At 45.2% G+C, this 24,673-nt stretch overlaps 1 protein-coding gene across 2 annotated transcripts in view; it reads left to right on the top strand.

Moving 5' to 3' along the window:
- The window catches only part of TBC1D22B (TBC1 domain family member 22B), a 77,844-nt gene extending 59,916 nt beyond the window's left edge, over positions 1–17,928 (top strand). For both annotated transcript variants that reach the window (XM_047734386.1, XM_047734385.1), the window contains one exon: positions 15,889–17,928. In XM_047734386.1, coding sequence (XP_047590342.1) covers positions 15,889–16,017 — 129 coding nt within the window. In that variant the 3' untranslated portion in view covers positions 16,018–17,928. The remainder of the gene's footprint in view (positions 1–15,888) is intronic.
- The last annotated feature ends 6,745 nt before the right edge of the window (positions 17,929–24,673 follow it).

The raw sequence follows: 24,673 nt of genomic DNA, 5'->3' as shown, positions 1-24,673 counted from the left end.
TCAGTTGGGTGTCCAACTCGTGGTTTTGGCCCAGGTCATGATCCCAGGGTCCTGGGATAGAGCCCCATGTCGGGCTCTGTTCTCAGCAGGGAGTCTGCTTGAGATTCTCTCTTTCCCGCTGCCCCTCCCCTTGCTCACTTGCTCTCTCTCAAATAAATAAATCTTTTTTTTTAAAAGATATTATTTATTTATATGACAGAGCACAAGCAAGGGGAGCAGGAGAGGGAGAAGCAGGCTTCCTGCTGAGCAAGGAGCCCAGATCTGGACTCGATCCCAGGATGTGGGGATCATGACCTGAGCTGAAGACACTTAACCAGCTGAGCCACCCAGGTGCCCCAATAAATATTTAAAAAAACAAAAAACAAAAAAAACCCTGCAGTAACCTAAAATAAAACCAGGTGAAGTCACTACAGATACGAAAGTTAGAGTTGCGGCAGTTTCAGCCAACTAGCCATTTGTCTCCCTTAAAGAGCAGGGAGGACAGGGCCCCTGAAATGGGCGGCCAGTGGGGGAGTGTCAGGGAGAGGCAGAGACCCTCCTTCTAAAGGTGGGGACTCCGTAAAATAGTACAGTGGATAAGCCAAAGTCTATGGAGCCAGAATGCCTGCGGTCAAATCCCAGCTCTGCCACCTCTCTAGGTGTGCAAACTTAAGCAAATAACTTGACTATACCTCAATTTTCTTACTTGTGAAATGGGGATAAGAGTACCTATGTCCTAGAGCTATTACGAGGCTTGAACAATGAATACATGTGACGTGGTTAGAATGGTGTACCTGGCCCTTAGCCTCAGAACAGGACACTTATTTTCACTACTGTTATTGCTCCCTGAAATGTACTCAGTGAAGTGAAGACCAAGCCTTAGGAACCCACATCTGAGTGGTGTGTAACGTACCTGAGTAAACCATGCTAGGCTAATCCTGGGTGAAACTGCCAAGCTGGATGAACAAAAAGCTTGGAGAGGGGATGTCCGAGGGCACAGGGGCAAAGAACAGTGTCCCAGCTGTGGCAGAAGCTCCCAGAAGGAAGGGCACCTGCTTCTCCTTGGCTGAGCATATCTGGGCTCACACTGCCTGGGAAAGGGGACAAAGAACTGGTGACAGGAGGATCACTTGCAGATGGTTCCTTCCTGAGTCCTCTGAGCAAGGGAACCTGAGACCTCTGTGTGTGTGCACAGGTACCAGAGGGGCAGAACGGCCTGACTTCTGAGCCAAGGGCTCCCTTTTTTTCTTTCTTTCTTTCTTTCTTCTTCTTCTTCTTTTTTTTTTTTTTTTTTGAAAGATTTTATTTATTTATTTGTCAGACAGGCAGAGAGAGCACAAGCATGGGGAAGGGCTATGGAGCAGGGAGTTCGATGCAGGACTCCATCCCAGGACCCTGGGATCATGACCTGAGCCAAAGGGAGATGTTTAACTACTGAGCCTCCCAGGTGCTCAAGAGCTATGGGCTTCTTGTAATGAGACCTTCTAACAGAGCTGGGAGTATGGGGGTGGTGGTGCTTAGCAGTTCTGGCCCTCAAGCCTGGGCTGGTATAATGGAATAATGATGAAATGTTGGGGTGAAGTTTTATGACATTGTTTTTATGGGTCAGAATGGGTCAGATACTGGCAATGTCATAAGGTTCAATCTAATAATAACTAAATCTTAGCACTTTCAGTGTTCCAAGCACTAATCTGAATGCTTATTTCTGTTCATTTAATCCTTGCAGTAGTCCCAGAAGGTAGGTCATAACTACCCGTCCCCATTTTACAAATGAGCAAACTGAGTCCCAGTGAGATTAAGTAACTAGCCCAAGTTCACCTAGGGGGTCAGTGGTAGACACCCAGAATCCATGCCACACACATGCATTGTGCTCTCCGGCCTTGGGGCCTGGCCAGGCACCTCCTGGGGCTCTTGAGCTGAATTCATACAGTAGCTACTGAAGAATCCCAGGCAAGGATCTGCCACTCCCTCTCCCCCTCCCCACACTCACCCTCTTCTTCCTCCTCTCAGGGTTTCCTCTACCCTGCACCACTCCTCACCTTTCATTTTCGATCCCTCTCAGGCTTTCTTCTCACAAAGTAAATGTTTAACAAAAAATTGGTTGTTTTAAGACTGAGAAACAAGTGCTCCAGGGTCTTCCTTTTGATCTACTATTCTGGCTCCTGGGTTTTTGTCCTTCTACTGCCAGAAGGACCTCCTCATTCCTTTTCAAGCCCTCCCTCCCAGGGCTCAGAACCATCCACATTCCTCTCTGTGGGAAGGTGGGGCCTGAATGACCACCAGGCCTGAAGGCAACGGAGTTCTGGGCACAGGCCCAAGTTGCTGGAGCAGAGGGTGTGGGCTTCTGTCTGTGAAGTCCTGGAGGCCCGCCCAGGCCCAGAGAGAGCTGTCAGACTACAGAGTCACCAGCGCTGGAGGGGCTGAATGTCAGCCTCAGGAGGGGCTGGCGAGGGGGACTCCCCTGAAACCAGGTTTTTAAAAAAGTGGTCTCTCTCTTTTACTTTGAAATAATTTTATGCTTAATGTTGCAGAAATAGTCGAGTTCCCAAATAGCCCACCCATATCCACCTAGGGCTTATATGCCGTACAATAATTACCCAACCAGGAACTTCAGGTTGATAAAATACTAGTAATCTGTAGACCAGTTTTCCCATTAATGTCCTTTTTCTGGACCAGGATCCAATTCAGGATCCTCATCTGGGACAATTCCTCAGTCCTTGTCTTCCTTGACAAAGAAGATTTTCAAAACTTCTGAAGAGTACTGAGTAGTTATTTTATAGAATGTCCTTTACTTTGGGATTGTCGGATGTTTTCTTCTGATGAAATTGAGGGTCATGTCTTTTGGGGAAGAAACTGCAGAGGTGATGTGTCCTCAGGCTATGCCATCAGGAGGTACATGGTGCTGGCATGCCTGCTTCCGCTGCCTTTTTTTTTTTTTTTTAGAGATTTTATTTATTTATTTGATAGAGAGAGACACACGCACAGCAAGAAAAGAACAAGCAGGGGGAATGGGAGAGGGAGAAGCAGACTTCCTGCTGAGCCCGATGCAGGGCTCGATCCCAGGACACTTGAGCCAAAGGCAGATGCTTCACGACTGAGCCACCCAGGGCCCCTTCTGTTGCCCTTGATCACTGGCCCGAGGTGGGTCTACCAGGCTTCTCCACTGTAAAGTTACTATTTCCCCTTTGGTAATTAATAGGTTTCTTCTGGGGAAACACTTTGATACTATATAATTCTGCTATTTCTCATCATTCTTTCATCCACTAATCTTAATATCCATTAATGGTTCTTGCCTGTACCAGTCATTACTATGATGTTTGCCTAATGGAGATTTTCTATTTTTACCACTTCTTCTGTATTTATTAATTACCATTCTACTCTAAGGGAGAGCTATCCCTGCTCTCCCCTTTATTCATGCAAGTATTTATTTATATCAGTATAGATTCATGGGTGTTTATTTTATTTCATGGGTTATCCTACACTGTCATTATTTTGCTATTCAGATTGTCCCAGCTTTGGCCCTTGGGTGTTTCTTCAGGTTGTCTTTTTAACCCCATCATTTTTCTAATGATTTTATTTATTCTAGGGGCATCTGGGTGGCTCAGTCCGTTAACCGTCTGTATTCGGCTTGGGTCATGATCCCAGGGTCCTGGGATCCAGCCCCATGTCAGGCTTTCTGCTCAGCTGGGAGTCTGCTCCCCCCTCTCCCTCTGCTTCTCCCCCTGTTTGTGCTGTCTCTCTCTCTCTCTCTCTCTCTGTCAAATAAATAAATAGAACCTTTTCTTAAAGATTTTCTTTATTTTAGAGTGCATGCACGCGCATCAGCAGGGGGAGGGGCAGAGGGAGAGAAAGAATCTCAAACAGACTTCACGCTGATTCGGGGCTTGATCTCAGAATCCCCAGACACAGCTTGAGCTGAAATCAAGACTGAGATGTTCAGCTGATTGAGTCACCATGATCCCATCGTTCGTAAAGCACTTCCTTACTTTCTGGTGCCGTGAGATGTTCCCAGCTTATTTTTGCTTTGCTCCACCTTGGAATCAAGCATTCTCCAGGAGGTTCCCTCCCCTTAAGCCAGTATTTTGCCACCAAAAAATATTCAGAGGTACCATGATCACTTTGGAAATAAGATCGTAGGAAAGCGTGTATGTGAAGTTCAAGAATAGGCAAGACTTTTCATTGTTTATGTCAGGTCGCTGGTTGTGGAGGGAGTACTGACTGTGGAGGAACATGAATCTTCTGGGGCCCAGGAAGCGTTCTCTAGCTTGATCTGGGTGGTGGCTACATATGTAAAAATCGTCCATCTGTACACTCGAGATTTGTGTAGTTCCGTAAGCAAGCTATGCCTCACTGAAAGAGTTAAAAAAAAAAAAAAGACAGCAGAGTGTATGCATGATAGGAGAAGGGCACATGATTCAGTTTGCGGTGAGGCCACCATTCAAAGGTTGGGAGGAAAGTAAATGATGGAGAAAACACACTAACACTAAAATCCTTCTACTAAATAGACAGTTGACTATGTAGAAATTACCCCAAATGAAATGGATGCATGCTTCCTTTCTCACGTAGGAATCTTGGTATGAAGTGAGGATCTTGATGTTCTTTGCCTCCTGGGTGCTTGAAGGGAAAAGGGTGACCATAGGATTTAGGACTGCTGGCTGCAAGGGCAGTGGCCTCCAAAAGGCCCTGTGACACTGGGGGTGAGGCGCGTGGGCCGTGACGGTGGCACACCCTTCATTGGCGGCCAGAAAGAGTGAGGTCTGCTGTGGACGTGAGCACCTTAATCGTAGCTGGCAGGTCTGCCACACGCAGCCGTGCCCTGCTGAGGGGGGACTAGGTGCTTCTCTCCCCCAGCCGCAAGCCTCGAGAGAGCCCTGTCTGCCCACGGAGGCCTGTGGAGGTCTCTTGTTGCCACCACAGTCCTTCGAAGGAGGAAGTGAGCAATGGGGACCGTCTGGGGATGGTGGGAGGCCCACTCAGCCCTTCTCAGTGCTTGCTCCTGGCCTGCGCTTTGCTGGGGGCTGTCTCCCTGGCGGTAAGGCAGGGAGAGGACTTTGAAGCTACGGCCAGTCACACAGAGGTCTGCCGTGGAAGAGCTTTCCTGGCAGGTGAACAGCTAGAGCAAAGGCCCCACAGACGTTGGAGGCTGAGGTATTGGAGGAGGGAAGAGGCAGAGAAGGCAGTGGGGTTGGAGTGGCACAGGGGGAGAGGACAGGGCTGCAAGAGAGGGCTGTTCTGGAGAAGCCTGTGAGGAGACTGTGCTTGACCTGAAATCAGGGGGAAACTTGGACTCCCTTTCCACATTGTATCCATAGCCTCAGCCCGAAAGCTGGGCCCGGGAATGTTCACTTGCACTGCCACCTCCTTGTGGAGATGGGATGAGGACGGACGCTTCGGTCCCACCTCAGATGGGCAGCAGAGTGAACTAGGGAGTCGCTGGGGTGTATGCTGCACTGATGAACGACAGAGCATAGCGGCAAGAGGAGACTTTCCTGCCCTGTGACCAAGGTTGAAGCTGAAATGTTAAATGAGCCTGGAGAGCCACAGAAGTTGGTCGCTGCAACACATGGTTTTATTCTGATACCCCGTGGCAGAGTACACCGTCCAGGGCAGGTTGTGAGCATCCGACTTTAGGCGAGGCTTCTCAGAGCAGGTTAACCCGTGAAACCCAGCAGGACGTGAGACGGTCGAGTGAGTTCTGTGAGTGAGGGAACATGTGGCAGGCCCTCTGTGGGTCAGCACACCACCAGTTCACGACACCAAAACAAAAGGGGCTGCTAGGACGGAGAAGGGCAACACATCTGAGAATCAAAAATTCAGTGTGCATTCAGAAGAACATGAGTTTTGCTGAGTTGTGGGTACTTGGGGAAAAAAGTGTATACGGGACACTTGTGCGGGCCAGCAGCACGGTGGCTGGTCCCTTCCTCGCCTGTGAGCACTCTGTGGGACACTTGGTGACTGTGGGCGAATAGGATAGGCAGGTTCCCAGCAGTAGTGGCATGCACGGGGTCTTTGATCCAACCTGCTCCATCCGCGTCCCAGAGGTGCAGCAGCCCCTAGAAGAATGGAACGTAGTAGAGCAAGCTCAGGTTCAGGTGAGCCACCCTGAGAACACAGCAGCGTGGCCTTCACGCCCACCCTCCTGCACCACAGCACGGGCCGCCTGTGTTGGTCTCTCGGTCAAGGTCCGGCTTCTGCAATCCCTACCCCAGCATTTCAAGAGGGTCATGCACATGACACAGGGGGTCCATGCCTTGGAGCACGCAGTGTACAGACAGTAAGGTAAGAGCGGGGCAGCGACTCTGGAGAGTGCCCTTCTGCTGGGGGTTTTACACCAGGGCCTTCTGGCCTGCTCCTGAGCCCAGCTTCCACCTACCAGCCCCACCCAGGGTGGACTCATGGCCTCATTTTCTTGAATCCCTGATAATGAGAAACCAGCATTTTGTGTTTTGTAATAAACCCTTTATTTATATTAGAAAGAAGGAAAAAGAAAAGAAAGGAAGGAAGGAAGAAAAAAAAAGAAAGAAAGAAAATTGGTGGAAGCCTGAAAACTATTCCACTATAAGAAATACATCTGGGGAAAGTGTGTGCCCGAGTCAGAGAGAGCAGGCCTGAGTGAGGAAATGCCTGCTCACTCGTCCCACAGCCGAAAAAGTCCTCTCAGGAAAAGCAGCATGTCTGAGAGACCAGAAGAGCCTGGGACCCCACAAGATGTCAGGCAGGTACCAACAAGGCCTCAGGTGGCTCCAGACTGATTTTGAGAAGGACCGTGCAGGGGACTCCAAGGACTAATAATCAGAATTCCTCTATATGAAAAGGAAACCGACAAGCAAGTCAGCTGATGAGTCTAAAGCAAAATGGCGGCTGATCTGAGAATCCTCTGCTTTCCTCCTGTGGAAAAAAGCCTTGGAGATGATCTGGTTCTGGAAATGTCTTGTGTGAGGCAGGGTGGACTTGTTCAGTGCAACAGTGCTAAGCCTATGAGGTGTCCTAGGCCTAAATAACCAACTAACTGTAAGTAAATCCCTTCAACCCGAAGGCACCTACCCACCACTTCTGCAGGAACTCAAGGGTAGGGTTTCGGAACATTGTCCAACGCAGGCCCGATCTTTAACAGACATCCCATGAATTGTCAGTTTGAATCCTGCCCAGAAGGGTTCACAGGGAACCCTGGGAACCTAAAGATCTTTCACCCGAAGCAAGCTGGTAGAAGAAAGGGCACGGTTGCTAGACATAAAACAAGCCATTGAGGGGGACTCAGCATGGCCTTTTCTGATGGGAAACTGGCTAAACACACTTTGGGAGAAAACCAGTGAATAAGTTTGACTCTCAAAAAGTTTACATTCAAGGATGTGTTTTGTAAAGCTTATATTGTAGCCAGAGGAATTGTTTTGCTACCTCACTGATTCTCAAAGTGGGGGATTTGTTTTAAAGTACTACTTATTTGACTAAGAAAATATTTTTACATGCCTGAATACACTTGACGTCACAAAGGATGTTCCAATATTGCTAAGTGATTCTACACACAGTATCTTATTTAGTGTATATTTTACGTGGTCTTTAAGTTCCTCTGCTGTTAATCATTACATGTCCTATCTTTGGTTGTGCTGGGTTCTCATCACTGAATAAAATCAAGCAGCTTTTCCACATTTCCCTCAAACAGCCTCTGCTATGACTTCCTTTCTTTTTTTTTTTTTTTTTTTTTTTTTTTTTTTTTTCTTAAAGATTTTATTTATTTATTTGACAGAGAGAGATCAAGTAGGCAGAGAGGCAGGCAGAGAGAGAGGAAGGGAAGCAGGCTCCCTGCTGAGCAGAGAGCCCGATGCGGGACTCGATCCCAGGACCCTGGGATCATGACCTGAGCTGAAGGCAGCGGCTTAACCCACTGAGCCACCCAGGCGCCCCAACTTCCTTTCTTTTTGATCCTGTTACGTTATGCCCCACTTGCCTTCTCACTCCAGGGCAAGCAGTATATATTATAGTGGTTATGAGCGCAGGCTCTAAAGCCAGAGTGCCTGGGTTCAAATTCCAGCCCAGAGCTACTCTGTGGCCCTGGGGCAAATTCCTTAATCTCTGGGCCTCGATTTCCTCATCTGTAAAATGGAGGTAATATTACGCATTTCACAGAGTTGATGTAAAGATTAAAGGAGTTAATAGAGAGCACATGTAAAGTACTTGGAACCCCATCTGGTATGTAATAAGTGCTCGGTTATGATAGCTGTCACTATAATGATTATTATCCTTGACGTTCTCCCTCTTCAGTTCTTCCGTCTATTGGACATACCTTTTCCTTACAGGGTTTGTTTGGTTATAACCCCTATCCCTTCTCCTTTGGCCCCCTTACCTAATTATTGTCTCCCTCACCCCCCATGCCTTCAGTTCCTTTTCTGCCATATTCTTTTTCCTTTAGGATCTATGGATTCTCAGTCCATTTCTAGGTCAGGTGTTTTCTGCTATTTTAGCCATTTCCAGCTTTTCTTTGGTCATTTCTCATTAATTTGGAGCTGCTCTCTGCTGCTTGCCCCATAAGCTATTTTGTCATCACTATAGTGTTTTCGTTTGGCTTCATGTCATGCCTGGTGCTCCCATGAGCAGGCTTTGTAACAAATCTTCAGTTATCCCCTGCCCCAACGGTATCTTTTTTCTGTCCCTATAGAAAAGCACCTGATTTGTGATTAATGCTTTCTTCCCACACAGCCATTTGGTTTCTACTTCTTTTCCATGATCCCAAATTTATCAATGCATTGGGCAGGGTTTCCCATTGTTCCAGCACTGATACAGGATCCAGTTCCTAGAAGTAGCCACGAGGTGGCAGAGTGCGTCCTCACTGTACGCCTCACTGCCTGGAGGCACGCAAGGATGTTACCTTGGCCAGGGTTAGAATTATTTCAAGGCTTCCAGGAGGTTTCTAGCAAGGTTAGAGGAATTGGCAATTACAGGTAGATGCTCTCCTCTGCTAGAGAGATCACTCCTTTGTTATCAATTGTCCAAGCATATGCATTCATTACAGAAAATTTAGAAATATCAATAAGCAAAGAGAAAAAGAAAATCAAGTACCTGAATACTTATCACACAAAGGTGATATATTTCCTTCCAGGCATTTCACCATGCAAATCTATACAAATAAATACGTGCTCTGTGTATATAACCATTAATGCAAACATTTTATGTACTCTTCACTTTACAAAATACAGTGGATGTTCTATCATATCAAAAACTAAATCTACGCTTCCCCCACTTTTATACTTTTTGCATTTTGCATGAGTACCTGCTTATACAGAAATTGTGAAAACATTAAAATAATTAGTTGGCTACAGGATATTTTATTTTATAGGGGCACCTGAGTGGCTAAGTCAGTTGGACATCTGACTCTTAATTTCAGCTCAGGTCATGATCTCAGGGTAATTGGTTGGAGCCCCACCCCAGACTCATGCACAGCATGGAGTCTGCTTGAGATTCTCTCTCTCTTCTTCTGCCCCTCCCCACTGTGCTCTCTCTCCCACTCTCTAAAATAAATAAGTCTTGGGGCACTTGGGTGGCTCAGTTGCTTGAGCATCTGCCTTTGGCTCGGGTCACGTTCTCAGGGTCCTGGGATCGAGCACCATGTTGGGCTCTCTGCTCATCAGGGAGCCTGCTTCTCCTTCTCCCTCTGCCTGTCACTCCCCCTGTTTGTCCTCCCTATCAAATAAATAGATAACATTTTAAAAAATAAATAAATAATTCTTTTTTAAAAAGGATATTTTATTTTATAGATTCACCTTAATTTATTTAATGAAAGGTCACTGTCCGTATAGCATCTAGGTGTTTCTTACCTTGGGATCTCACTATTAGGCCTGCATCCCAAATATGCTTTTACTCCTTTAAGAGCTTTTTATTTATTTTTTTTTAAATTTTTTTTTAAATTTATTTGACAGAGATCACAGGTAGGCAGAGAGGCAGGTAGAGGGAGAGGAAGGAAAGCAGGCTCCTTGCTGAGCAGAGAGCCCAATGTGGGGCTCGATCCCAGGACCCTGGGATCATGACCTGAGCCGAAAGCAGAGGCTTTTACCCACTGAGCCACCCAGGGGCCCCTCCTTTAAGAGCTTTTTAATACCCCTAGTTGTAACTCCACAAATGGTTGGCTACTGGAAACCTTGAAGAAGTGTGGGTGCCAGATCCCACCCAGGTTTCTAGAATCCAAAACTCCAGGGATAAGGCTTGGACCCAAGTATTTCTAAGAGTTCCTATAGTTGATTCAGCTTTTGCAGCCTGGTTGGACAGGTAGGACCAACACTTAAAACCCCAAGAGTTTCGTCAAGACTCCCAAGTTCCCAGGATTTTCTTGCTTATGTTCTGGATGAGGATACGCATGTACCATTCCTTCAGCTCCCCTTCCATGGAAGGCAGGGGTTGATTCTGAGTCAATGAAGTATGTCCTCAGGAAATAGGATAGCAATTTGACTTCACCCAGCAAGCTGATTGAAAATGGGACTGAAACTCTAATTACAAAAGCAATTTGTACCAAAAAAGAAGAGAGAAAGAAACAGAAAAATGCTTTCCAATGAATAAAGTGTAATGTACAATGTACATTACAATGTACAATGTAATGTAAAATGTAATATTTGTGTTTATAGTGATACTTGGGTGTTAAACTGACCTCCAAAGGGAAGTATAAGAATTTTTTAAAAATTTATTTGACAGAGAAGGTGAGCACAAGTAGGGGAGCAGGATTGGAAGAATCAGGCTCCCCACTGAGCAAAATGTGGGGCTTGATCCCAGGACCCTGGCATCATGACCTGAACCGAAGACAGACACTCAACCAATTGAGTCACCCAGCTGCCCCAGAAGTATAAGAATTTTTGTTGGCTGTGGTGTGAATCAAAAGAAGGACAAGCTACAGGAGCAAGGAACTTTAACTTAGGGTCTGCATTTAGAAGTTAGGGGATCCCTAGAAATTAATGGAAACATAATTTCAGCTTTATTTTCAATAACCCCAAGGTCAAAGTTAGCATTTCCTACAATAGTGAATGTAGCCAAGAAAGCACAGTAGTATTTGGAGTAGTTTCCTTTGTCACTTATTACTGGAATTTTCCTATCCTATAAAGTTGTTAGAGGTATCTCAAAACATTGTGTTCACTCTTACTTTGAAAAAATGGTAGTTATTTAATCTGCCATTAGATCTTATTGTAGAATATATTAATAAAGCACATCTATGGTGATATCATAAATTTGTTTAAAAATATTTCGATGACTGTTTCGATTTAACTGGTCTCCTTTGTGATGCTATGTATTTTATGTATTTAAAACCATCATTCTGAGAAGGGATCCATAGGCTTCTCCCCATAGCTAGAGTCTGGGGTACAGAAAGGGTGAGGACCTCTGTAGTAGAGAGTCTGCCAGAATTAGAATAAAAGTTGGCTCCCTGGGGAGGATGCTGGCAAAAAGATACAGTACCTTTTCCCATTCTAGTGGGGATGAGGACACTTGGGGGAAGGGATTGGAAGCAGGAGGGAAGAGTCAGAGGGGCCAGAGGCCAGGAGTTCATGGGGGAGGGTATTGTGCTCCAAGGGCAACTTTTTTTTTTTAAGGTGAGATTGAAAACAAAAACAAAAAAACAAGGTAGACCTAGAACAGAGGCCAAGAGAGAGGGTTGTTAACCATGAGAAAAGCACGCTGCAGAGATGTTTAGATCTGCTAATAGCGCTTTTAAAAAAGCATCTGAGTGGGTTGAGTGACTATCAGTAATCATTGAGTGATGGGTCTGGTCGAATGAATTTCAGTAGCAAGGATGGGATGGCGAGGGGTGGTTACCTGCAGGGTTCGGGAAAGAGAGAAGGCAGATGCCAGCCACCAAGGTGGGCATGGGGAAGGAGCATGAACATAAAGAGAAGAGTACAGCGTGATTCCTTTCTCATTGTGTTTTTCTCGGAGTCCACCACCATTTTGACTTAAGGCTTTTGAGTTCTGTTTTCAGGCCTGTAGATCTCAGGGAAAAGATTTACAAAGAACAGTATTTGTTTGATACGAGTATTCGTGCTGCTTGAGATCTAGGGAAATGAGCATTTTTCTGGAATGCATTTTCTGAATGAGCATTAAGTACCTTTAAAATGTTCATGTTCTTTGACACAGTAATTTCATTCCTAGGAATTCAGCCCAAGGAAATCATCGAAAATGTGGCTCTATGCACAAGGCTGTTCATTATAATTTCATTATGATGAAAAAACAAATAATTAAGTACTCAAAACAGGAAGTTGTAAATTACGGTACATCTGCGTCATGAGAAATTCTTTGGCCGTGAAAGTATCTACAAGGAGTTTTTAATATTAGAGGAAATGCTTATGATAAATGCTAAATAGATTCAAAATTATATAGAGAAAACATCTCAACTGTGGAAAATGTGCAGAAAGGGAGTGGAAGGAAATATGCCAAAGTGTTTAAAAGTGACTTCCTCTTGACTATGAAGTTATAGATAATTTATTTTCTGTGTTTTTACTTTTTACTAAAAACTACCACAGAGTGTGTATTTCTCTAGAGAAAAAGTTCCACCACACAAGTAATATATAAAATCTTAACTGTTGGGGCACCTGGGTGACTCAGTTGGTTGAGCGTCCAGCTCTCCGTCTTGGCTCATGATCTCAGGGCCCTAAGATAGAGTCCCTTCCCCATATCTCTGCACTCAGCAGGGAGTTTGCTTGGGATTCTCTCCCTCTGCCCCCCACCTCCCGTGCTCATACTCTCTTTCTGTGGAGTGAACGAATAAGTGTTTAAAAAAAAAAGTTATTGTAAATGAAAACACAGAGCTCAAATGATAAAGAAGTATAATGGGAAAAAAATAAAAGTCCCCCGAAGTGTTAACAGTTTACCTCCTCAACTTCTAAATTTTTTATATACACATTGTGTTTTCTCATTTATCTAAGTGGGATCATACTATATTTTTCTACAGCGGTTTTCTTTTTTACTCCTAAAAATGTCTTCGTTATCTTTCCACATCGGTGTGTGTAGTCCAACTTCATCTGTTCTCTGCCGCCTTGTATTTCATGATGTGGATAACTGCAGGGTGCCTACCAAGTCCACACTATTTGAAGCCGCTGTGAATGCGGCGAAAACCTTCGTGCGGAACTGTGACTATTCCCTTAGGAACGGGACATGGAGGCAGAGTCGCTGGATCAAAGACCATGCACGTTTATCATTTTGGTAGAGACAGCCTGTGTGTGTCGAGATGATACAAACTTGTCTCCTGGAACCAAGACCCTAGAACAGCAGTGGCTTGAAACTAGGTAGTTGTTTACTTGTTCAATTCCTGGCCTAGGTGTAGGTGGTCCACGGCTAACATTCCACCTCCAGAGTGGCAGGGATGCGGATCCCTTCTGTCTTTTTTTTTTTTTTTTTTTAAGATTTTATTTATTTGACAGAGATCACAAGTAGTCAGAGAGGCAGGCAGAGAGAGAGGGAGAAGCAGGCTCCCTGCTGAGGAGAGAGCCAATGCAGGCCTCGATCCCAGGACCCCGAGATCATGACCTGAGCCGATTTAACACACAGAGCCACCCAGGCGCCCCTCTGTCTTGTTGCTCTGCTGTCTCGGGCACGCGGCTTTCATCTTATGGTCTGAGATGACCGTATCTGCTCCTCCATTCATATCCACTTTCTGGGAAGTGGGGAAGGAGAGGTCTAGGGCAGAACCCAGAACTTACACTGTCCCTGAATTGGGATCTTCATCCTGTTGGCCATCCATAGCAGTGAGGTACCCCAGGCAGCAGCAGTGTGCACAGCTAAGTGTCTGTTTCCAGAGGAAGAAATCTCGTAAAGCATTGGGGAGGATATGTGCTATGGTGAGTGCTATGAAGTGTGTAAGTCTGATGATTCACAGACCTGTACCCCTGGGGCTAATAATACATTATATGTTAATAATTAAAAAAATGTGACTCATTTAAAAAAAAAAAGAAATCTCATAACAGATATGCAAGACCTTTCCACTGAAAACTGCAAAACATCACTAGAGCGTCCAGATCAGCTCAGAGCAGGCTTTTTAAAAGTCTTCCCAGCATGGAGATGGGCCATGGGCTCTCTGCACATTACCTGTTCGTATTACTCACCTGTTCTTCTCTCTGGTGGCTTTCTTTCTCTCTCACTGATTATTAGGTGCTCCTTTTTTATTATGGATAGTATTGGAGTACGGATAGTATTTTGATAATGGATTTGGTTTTTTAAAGGTGTTACAAAATATTTTGTTATAGTCAGTTTCTTATCCTTTAGCCGGGTTTTTGGCACCTTTTGACATATTGAAGTTATGTGTAATCAAGTCCGCCCATCTCCTTTATGTCCCTGGGTTTTGTCTTGCTATTATAACTTTTATAATCAGAAAAATAAGAAGAATATCCAATTCAGAAAGAGAGACGGGGGCACCTGGCTGGCTCGGTCGGTAGAGCATGCAACTCTTGATCTCAGGATTGTGGGTTCAAACCCCATGTTGAGTGTAGAGATTATTTTTTTCAAAATTAAAGATTATTTATTTATTTGAGAAAGAGCACTAGAGAGAGAGCAAGCAAGCACAAGTGGGGGACAGAGGGAGAGGAAGAAGCAGGCTCCCCACTGAGCAGGAACCCTAGTTCAGGCTTGATCCCAGAGGATCACAACCTGAGCCAAAGGCAGATGCTTAACTGACTGAACCACCCAGGCACCCCCAGGTATAGAGATTACTTAAAAATAAATTGTAAGTAAATAGACTTAAAAAAAGAGGGGGAAAAAGAGATAAAGAACACGAAGCAGCAGCAGCAGCAGCATGGGGAACTAAATTACAGAGACAACCTCTCATTTTCTTTTTATTCTAATATCCTCTTTAATAGGCCGTCTCTCAGGAGCTGTTTGAGGGATCTGGGTTTTGAGAACTGAATAGGACTGAGATAGGTAGAGGAGAAAAGAGAAGGTCTCCTAAGTTAAAGGAACAATATAAATTAAATCTCGGAGGCACAAATAAATCTGGCTGAAATGGACCTAACTAGAAAGGCATGTGCATTGGGAACATAGGAAATAAACTGGACAGGTAGGTCGAGAATGGTCTTTGGAGAACAGGGCAGCAGAGGAATACAGTGATTAGAAGTGAACACTGGCATTAGGAGAAATATAGCAAATGAAAAAGGATATGCAACTATGAATATGCATAAAGGGATTATTTTTAATAAAGGTGCAGTTTTTTGGATAAAGTTTTTTTTAAAGGAAGCAAATTAAGTGTCTAACAAAAGGCAAATGGTTGAGTAAATTAGGGTATAGCCACATGATGGAGTGCTAACACTGAGAGTAGTCATTTTTGAAGGCTGCATGGAAAAACACTAAAATTATAGTAAAAGAATGTGATTAAAAAGCATATAAAAATCAGGGGCGCCTGGGTGGCTCAGTGGGTTAAGCCGCTGCCTTCGGCTCAGGTCATGATCCCAGGTCCTGGGTTCGAGCCCCGCATCGGGCTTTCTGCTCAGCAGGGAGCCTGCTTCCTCCTCTCTCTCTGCCTGCCTCTCTGCTTACTTGTGATTTCTCTGTCAAATAAATAAATAAAATCTTTAAAAAAAAAGCATATAAAAATCATAATGATGATTATAGCTATTTAAAGAAATATGCTTGTGAAAAAAAAGACTGAAATGGAAAACTTGGAAATAAAGAGAGGTATATTTGGATGATGAGTGATTATTTTTCTTTTTCAATATCTTAATTTGTTGGTGTCGTTCTCTGTCTATAATATTTTTAAAAGAGGCAGGTGTTAGTGGATATGAGAGAATCAACAGAGGCTTTTCAGGGCTTCCTGAAGGTGAACTGGGAGCTGGGGGCGGAGTGCTGCTTGGGAAGAAGGAGCCTGACCCTATGGGATGTGTGATCCAGGAGGAAGGGACCTGCCGGTCCCTTGGTCTGTAGTCTTGGGATGACCAAACTTTTCTTGCGTTCCAGGGTCTCCTAATGCTGCTACAAAACTTACCTACAATACACTGGGGCAACGAAGAGATCGGGCTGCTTCTCGCCGAGGCGTACAGACTGAAGTACATGTTCGCCGATGCCCCTAACCACTACCGCCGATAGGTGCTGTCTCCCCAGGGGGACCCAGACTGTCCCCATCTCTGATGGCAATCTGATCACTGTGGCCACCGTGCGAGCCGTGGACTCCGGCCAGGAACCACTCCTGCTGTAAAAAGCTCCCATCCGCCGCCCAGGTCTTAACTTTTTGGCGTGCCTGTCCACCACTCCATGTCTCTGGACGTGTTTCTCGGACCACTGTCAGTAATTCCATGATGCGTGGACAGGCCCAGCTCTGCGAGACGACTGGAAAGGAGGTACAGGGTTGTCTGCCCCTTTACAAGAAACTGGACTAAAGAAGGGGAAGGCTCAGGGTCTCAATTCACATTGTCCCTACATGGACTGTCTCTCACCTCCTGGCCCCAACTGATGCCATTGCTTTTTGTGACATAGTTTGATTTGATCACAGGTAAAAAAAAAAAACGCCTCATGTTTTCGGAAGACTCCTGGTCCCTCCCACTCTCCCTCTCCCACCCAGTTCCTAGCCCTTCCCCTTCTGCCCTGGTCTGAGCCAGTGAGGGGCAGCTTGAGACTTTTGTTCTCACATAGAGGAGGCGCTGATGCCTGTAACTCTGGGAAGAGGCCTGCACCCAAGGGCTAGGGATGTCATTTTTCCTTTTCTCCCCAGATGTGCGTATGTGCACCTGCGTTTGTGTGTGTATGTGAGTATACACACCCATCAGCATTTAGTTACGTGTCTGAATTTCTGTGTCCAGACAGACTAGCCCAGTCACTACCAGCTGGGAAGGGCCCTGGTGACCAAGTATACAGGCGTCCCTTGAGAAGGATCAGGGCAGGGGAGGGAGAAGGGGCTTTACACCTCTCCAAACCCTTTTCCCATGATGACCCACTCCAAGATATTATGTGTAAATTGTGTTATTATGTATATGGGTAAAGATGTACAAATATATGTCCTCTTTGTAGCAGATATGATTTTATATTTATAATGTGCATCAACATGTGAAAGCAATCTCGGTCACTAGCACAGATGAAGTTGCCAGGCAGGTGGCTCTGGCATCTCTAGGTCGGGTTCTGGGTGCCCTCCTGTGCAGGGGAGGACAGGCGTCTGCCAGAGCGAGCATCGCTGAGCAGACGGACCTGCTTTGACAACGGGTGGCAGCCTTCCCAGCATCAGTGTCTCAGAGTTTTTCTCTCCTTTCCCCGCTCCCCACCCTCTCCCCAGGTCCTTGTGGAGCATCTGCCCCACTCCTTCCCCGTGTTGGGCAGACAGAACCCCCAACCTGTCCCCCAGAGAGCCTCCCAGAGAGGCACCCACAGAGGCAGAAGCCCTCCTGCATGTTTTCAGCCCCTCCCTTTCCCCAGGAGGCTGGGGGAGATCTTTTGTTTTTCCATTTTTTCCTCCGGGCAGCATCCTATTCAAGACAGAAGCTGTGACTGATTCATCAGTGCCAAGGAAAGGGGTTTTCTGCGTCTCCCTGGGGTTTGGGGCTCTTCTCAGAGAGAGGCATCCAGTGCCCCCTGCTGTCACCATCATACCCCCCACAGCTCATGAGAGGGGGGCGCATGTTTGATTTTGGGAGTTCCATAGCAGAGAGGTAGCAGGGGCGGGGGTGGGAGGAATGGTGGCGAGCAGCTGTCCTTCTGGGAAGCCGGTCAGTGTCCCCAGTGGGTGACGCCCTTGAGTCTGCCAGTGAAGCCCCACCATGCTGGCACGTTCCATTTCTCATCTGGAGCTGTTTCTCAGGCATTCTTCCTAACCCTCCCCCTCCCCCTTCAGTGTGCCTCAATAGTTTCCTTCACAGAGTGAGAGGGCTGTGACCCTCCCCTCACCTGGACTAATTAAAGAAAGACACTTGTGTTCCCAAATGGTGGTTTTATTTTTTTAGTTTTTATGTTTGTATGGAAATTGTGGATAAAGTGAAAGGATTGTAAATAAATAGTGTATTTCCTCCTCCACTGCTGATTTTTCTCCTGTGAATTTGTGTAATCTGGAACCTAGGGCATCCCCTTTTCTCAGTTTTTTCTTGCTGAGATTAGTAAGTATGGGGGACGCATTTGCTGTAGGGCAAGCGGGGCACCAACAGAAAATCAGAAGGCAGTCTCAGAGGACTGAGCCCCCACTCTGGGGGCGGGGGGTCCTGTGGAAGATAAAAAATAAGGCAGGTGGTGCCCAATCACTAACGTTTACACAGCACATCACCATGTGCCCGGCAAGCCCTGCGATGACCACTGGAGCGGTTTCTTCACCCAGAACTTCTTCCTAAGATGCATCTGAGAGTGTCTCTTGGTTTCAGTAATTAGGAGCTGTATTAGGATTAAATTCAGCAACATGCAGCAGAAGCCAAAAAGTAACTGTGGCTTACACAGCAGGGGAATTTACCAGACACCTGGGTGGCTCAGTCAGTTAAGGTCTGACTTCAGCTTACATCATGATCTCAGTGTCCTGGAATCGAGTACCGTATGGGGTTCAGGGCTCAGCGGGTAGTCTGCTTCTCCCTCTCCCTCAGCCCTTCCCCCCTGCTCATGCTCTCTCTCCCCCAAATAAAATCCTAAAAGAAAGAATAAAAGGGGGGTGGTGTGCCTGCATGGCCCAGTTGGTTAAAAGCGTCTAATTTTGGCTCAGGTCATGATCCTGGAGTTCTGGGATGAGCCCTGTGTTGAGCTCCCTACTCAACAGGAAGTCTGCTTCTCCCTCTTCCTCTCCTCTGCCCCTCCTCCTTCTCTCTCTCTCACGTTCTCTCTCAAATAAATAAAATCTCTATTAAAAAAAAGAAAGAAAGAAAACCAGGGGAATTATTTTTCCCTCCCATGAAAGTCCAAAAGGAGGTCGCCCAGGGCTAGTATGGTGGATCTGAATCACAAAATCTTTAGGAACCTGGATTCCTTCTCTGGGTCTTCACGGGGAAGATGGAAGATGGCAGCTGGCGCTCCAGCCACTGCATCCACTTGCCAAAGCAACAGGATGGATAAAGAAGAGACAAGGAAAAAGGAATGAAAGAAATGTGTCACCAGTGTTTTAAGGAATGTTCCAGAAACCTGCCCCATAAAATCTCCTTTTACAACTCACAGACAGAACTTAGTCCCATGGTAGGTCACACCTAGTTGGAAGGGAGGTTGGAGGTTTAGTCTGGTCCAGGCAGCCATAGGCCTCACTCAAAATCAACAAGTGTTGCTCTCGACTACTCTATGTATTTTAAAGAACTTCGGAGGAGACATTTACCATGTACGTTCCTTCTTCATTCCTGAAGCTCTAGCTTCCCATCTGAAACTGATTTCCCTTCTTCCTGAAAACTCTTCAGCAATTCTCTTAGTGTTCCTTCATCTGAGAATTGTCTTTGTTTCGCCTTCAGTCCCAAATATGTATTCTCTAGATACAGTTATTTCCTTTTGGCACTTTAAAACTGTTGTTCCACTGTCTCTTCCGGTTTCTGATGAGCACTCCACAGCCTTTGAAATCATTGTTCCATACATTTTTTATTTTTTAAAGACTTTATTTAATAGAGAGTAAGAGACTGCGAGAGCGAGATGAGAGGCAGAGGGAGAAGCAGGGTCACTGCTGAGTGCAGAGCCCAACACGGGACTCGATCCCAGGATCCTGGGATCATGACCTGAGCTGAAGGCAAACGCTAAACTGACTGAGCCACCCAGATGCCACATTGTTCTATATTTAACTCATTATTTTTCTCAGACTCCTTTTTAAAAAATTGTGACAAGATGTATATAACAAAGTGTGTCATCTTAATCACTTTGAGGTGTACAATTCAGTTTTAAGTGCATTCCCGTGTTGTACCACCATCACGGCCATCCATCTCCAGAACTCATCTCGTCTTGCAAAACTGGAACTGTACCCAAGAAACAACAGCTCCCCATTTCCTTCTCTATATGGCCTCGGCAACCACCATTCTACTTTCTGTCTCTAGGAAATTGACTACTCTAGGTAACCTACGTAAGTGGAACAATACAGTATTTGCTTTGGGGGCTGGCTTATTTCACTTAGCATAATGTCCTCGAGGTTCATCTATATTGTAGCATATATCAGAATTTCCTTCCATTTTTTAAGGCTGAATTATACTCTGGCACATGCACGTACGTGCATGCATACATACACACACACACACACACACACACATTTTGTTTCCATCCATCTGTTGATGGTCAGATGAGTTCCTTTTCTGCTTTTGAAAATACTGCTGTTATGAACACGGGTATATAAACATCACTTAATGGGGAGCCTGGGTGGCTCAGTCAGTTGAGCATCTGACTCTTGATTTCAGGTGAGGTCATGATCTCAGGGTCCCGGGATTGAACCCTGCATCAGGCTCTGTGCTCAGCAGGGAGTCTGCCTCTCCCCCCACTTGCCTGTGCTTGCTCGCTTGCTCTCTCTCTCTAAAATAGATATATTAAATAAATAAATAAATATCACTTAGAGATCTTGCTTTCAATTCTTTTGGGTATATACCCATAAGTAGAATTGCTGGACTACTTGGTAATTCTATTTTTGATATTCTGAGAAACTACCATGGTTTTTCTCCCGATTGCTTTTGAGATTTTTTTCTTTGGGTTTTAGAAGTTTGATTGTGTGTATCTGAGTGTGTGTGGGGTGGGTGTTTGTATTTGGAGTTGTGTTTGGAGTTTGTTATTTGGAGTTTGTTGCATTTATCCTGTTTGGGGTTTGAGATTCTTTTTTTTTCCCCCTAAGATTTTATTTATTTATTTGACAGAGAGAGGGCGAGTGCACAAGCAGGAGGAGTGGCGGGCAGAGGGAGAAGCAGGCCCCTCAATGAGCAAGGAGCCCGATTCGGGACTCGATCCCAGGACAGTGGGATCCTGACCTGAGCCGAAGGCAGATGCTTAACCAACTGAGCCACCCAGGCGTCCCTCAGCTATTATTTCTTCAAATATATACATATTTCTCTGCTCCAATCTCACTCCTCCCTTGGGATTTCAATGATATGAATGTTGGACCCATAGTTCCTCAAATTCTGTTCTATTAATTTACTATTTTTCCTTTCTGTTCAAATCAGGGACTTTCTCTATCTCTCATTAAGTTCATTGACTTCTTTTCTGTCATCTCCATTCTACTATTAAGCCCACATCTGAATTTTTATTTCAGATATTGTGGTTTCAGGTTCTAACATTTCCATTTGATTCTTTTTTTTTTTTTTAAGATTTTATTTATTTATTTATTTATTTGACACAGAGAGAGATCACAAGTAGGCAGAGAGGCAGGCAGAGAGAGAGAGGAGGAAACAGGCTCCCTGCCAAGCAGAGAGCCCGATGCGGGGCTTGATCCCAGGACCTTGAGATCATGACCTGAGCCGAAGGCAGAGGCTTAACCCACTGAGCCACCCAGGCGCCCCACCATTTGATTCTTTTTTATAGTTTCTGTTTCTCTACTGAAAATTTCTATTTTTTCCCCTTCATTTCAAGTGAGTTTACTTTTGCCACCTGGAGCATAATTGTAATACCTGTTTTACATTTTTGTCTGGCAGTTCCAACATCTGGGTCATCTTGGGGTTGGCATCTTTCAATTGTCTTTCCTCTACAAATGGACCACTTTTTTCTAGGTCTTTGGGTGTTCAGTCATTTTTAATTATATCCTGACATTTTGAATATTACATGTGAGAACTCAGTCTTCTCCAAATCCTCTAGAGCAAGGGTCAGCAAACTATGGCTTATGGGCCAAATCCAACCCTCTTCCTCTTTTTATGAATAAAGTTTCATTGAAACACAGCAGTATTTGTTCCTTTACATCTTGTCATTGGCTGCTTTGTCTCTACAACAGCAGAGTTGAGTAGTCCGGATAGGCTGGATGGCCCTCAAAGCTGAAAATATTTACTATCTGGCCCTTTATGGAAAAAGTTTGCTGATCTCTGCTCTCGAAAACACTGACTTCATTTTGTTTTGTTTTGTTTTAGGTTAGTTAGGTTCCAGCTTCAAGTTTTCTCACATCTGTGGGCCATTGTTCCAAGGTCATTTCGGTTTTTCAGAGGCTTTGCTATGCTGGGTCTGTTTTGACCATGCAAAATTTGTGCCAGTTCATACACAGAATGGACTCCCCTTCTCCAGCTGGCTTCTTTTAGGATTTCCCCTATACGCTCTGGCTCTCTGGTGCTCTGTTTCCTAGTCAGCCAGAATGACAGTGCTTCTCTGGAAATTTCTACTGCCCAGAATAGTGCTGACACTGCCGCATAATTGAGTCCTGCCCTTGGGGCAGGTCTGGAAGAGACAGAAAAAGAACTAATTATAACCCCCCCCCACACACACACACACACACTCTGGCTCCCAGGGCCACTTTTCCCAAGTCCTTTGGTCAGAGAGATGTGGTTTGTGACATAAGAAATACACATTTGGTTTCTGGGATGCCTGGGTGGCTCAGTGGATTAAGCCTCTGCCTTTGGCTCAGGTCGTGATCCCAGCGTCCTGGGATCAAGCCCCGTATCAGGCTCCCTGCTCGGCAGAAAGCCTGCTTCTCCCTCTCCCACTCCCCCTGCTTGTATTCCCTCTCTCGCTGTGTGTCTCTCTGTCAAATAAATAAATAAAATCTTTAAAAAAATATATATATATATATTTGGTTTCTGCCTCTGGTCCCTGACACAGAGCTCCTAAAACCCTTGGAATTTTCTGAGTGGTAGGAGCATCTTTTGTTCACCTCCTCTTTTGAGGTGACTAATGGTGAGCTCCGGGATAGCTTCAGGGTGGGGGGCTGGTCACCAGAAAGACCAAGCCATCATCCTAAGCTTGGAACTTTCAGCCCCATCCTTGGGGAAGGGGAGAGGGACTGGACATTGAGCTAATAATCAATTATGGCTATGTGATGAAACCTCCCTTAAAAGCCCTTACCACTCTTAATCTCACAAAACAAACTGAGGGTTGCCTGGGGGAGGAGGGTAGGGAGAGGGTGGTGGGGTTATAGACATTGGGGAGGTATGTGCTATGGTGAGTGCTGTGAAGTATGTAAACCTGGCGATTCACAGACCTCTAGCCCTGGGGCTAATAATACATTATATGTTTAAAAAAAAAATTAAAGAAAAAAAAATTTAGTTAAAAAAAAAAAAAAAAAAGCCCTTACCAAAGAGGGGTGCCTGGGTGACTCAGTTGGTTAAACATCTGCCTTCGGTCAGGTCATGATCCCAGGGTCCTGAGATCGAGTCCCAGTTGGGCTCCCTCATCAATGGGGAGTCTGTAAGTCTTTCTCTGAGTTCTGTGAGCCACTGTGGCAAATTATCAAACCCAAGGAAGAGGTTAAGGGAACCCCCCAATTTAGAGCCAATTGGTCAGTATACCAGTGACAACCTGGGGCATATGACTGGCATCTGAAGTAGGGGCAGTCTTTGGGGACTGAGCCCTTGTGGGTTCTGTGCTAGTTCCAGGTGGTGTCAGAATTGGTCCAACTGGATGCCCACTGGACTGGTTGGTGTCCAGAGAGCTGGAGAATTGGTTGATGTGGGAACCATCCCCCCTACATTGGGTGTTAGGAGTGTTGCGAGTAGAGCAAAACAGATAAGAATTGTTTTCTTTTAGGTTTCTCTCAGTTTTTGCTGCCTCTGCTGCTGTGAGGCCCTCTTACCTGGGACCACCTCTCAAATCAAAGCTGTAAGACTAGACGGAAATATTTTGAGAAACTCACCCCCTACGGATAGCTTCTTCAAGCTTTGCCTCTCTCCCTAATTTGCCTGCTTGTTTACTTTTCAGAGTTCTCAGGTAGTTCTATTTGTCCAGCATTTTTGGTCATCATTAGTGGCAGAGAGAGATTTCAGTGGGCTTACCCCACCTTGTCTAGCACCAGAAATCCTCCAAAGGTTTTCGTCCACAACCTACAGTTGAAAACATGTTTTACATTGACCCAGCACAGAAAAAACACAGACACACAAATAATGAATGTTTCACGATCAGTATGTCCCCTTCATCTGTGTGCTGGCTTAAGACCTGTTCTGTTGTATTCCATTTTTCAAAAATGCTGATCAAGGCTCATTACTGAGTGTTAACTTGAATTTTGAAAAACACAGCTCTGCATGTGACTACTGAAATGGGAGAGAGAAGCCTGCTGTTAGCTGAAATAAACTTGTGCACGTTTCAACAAGTCCTGAATAATAAATATCACAGCTGATAACGCAATAAATTTGTAAGTCAAAAAAATGTGATGAGAATTGCATTATAACCTTGGATTATAGAACTCAAGGTTCTCTGTGTGGGAAACATTCCCACTCCCTCCCCGCCATTCTCCAGCCCTAGACAAAGGTGAATTGAATTAGGGATTTCTATGTTTTTTTGTAGTCCAAAAATAGCCAACACAGGGTGATAGGATTTAGTTGTAAGTCACCCCAAGCCTATTTTATATTAGGCACCTGATACCAAGTATAGTTGCAAAATAAACAGCCTGAAGCCAGCTCTGTAAGGAGAAGAAAACAAGGCAGTAATTATTGATACCTGATTCCCACAGCCTTCTTTCCCTCCGTCTTGCCTATCTTCTCCTTTCCTCCCTCCCTCTCCCCCTCAATAAAATCAGACGGGTTATAAATATTTGAAGTGGGTACTGATCCTTGGCAAGTTAAAGGATGTGGACGCTTAAAGTAACAGCCCAAGCCCCAGCCAAAAAGGAATGTAGTAGTTTCCTCCAGTACTACTTTCACGGACCTCTGAAACATCCACCTTTTTTTTATTTATTTATTTATTTATTTATTTATTTATTTATTTGAGA

This window comes from Lutra lutra, chromosome 6 (assembly GCF_902655055.1).
Source record: "Lutra lutra chromosome 6, mLutLut1.2, whole genome shotgun sequence".
NCBI lineage: Eukaryota > Metazoa > Chordata > Mammalia > Carnivora > Mustelidae > Lutra > Lutra lutra.
Note: the sequence above shows the minus strand (reverse complement) of the source record. Positions and strands in the feature narration are given on the sequence as shown.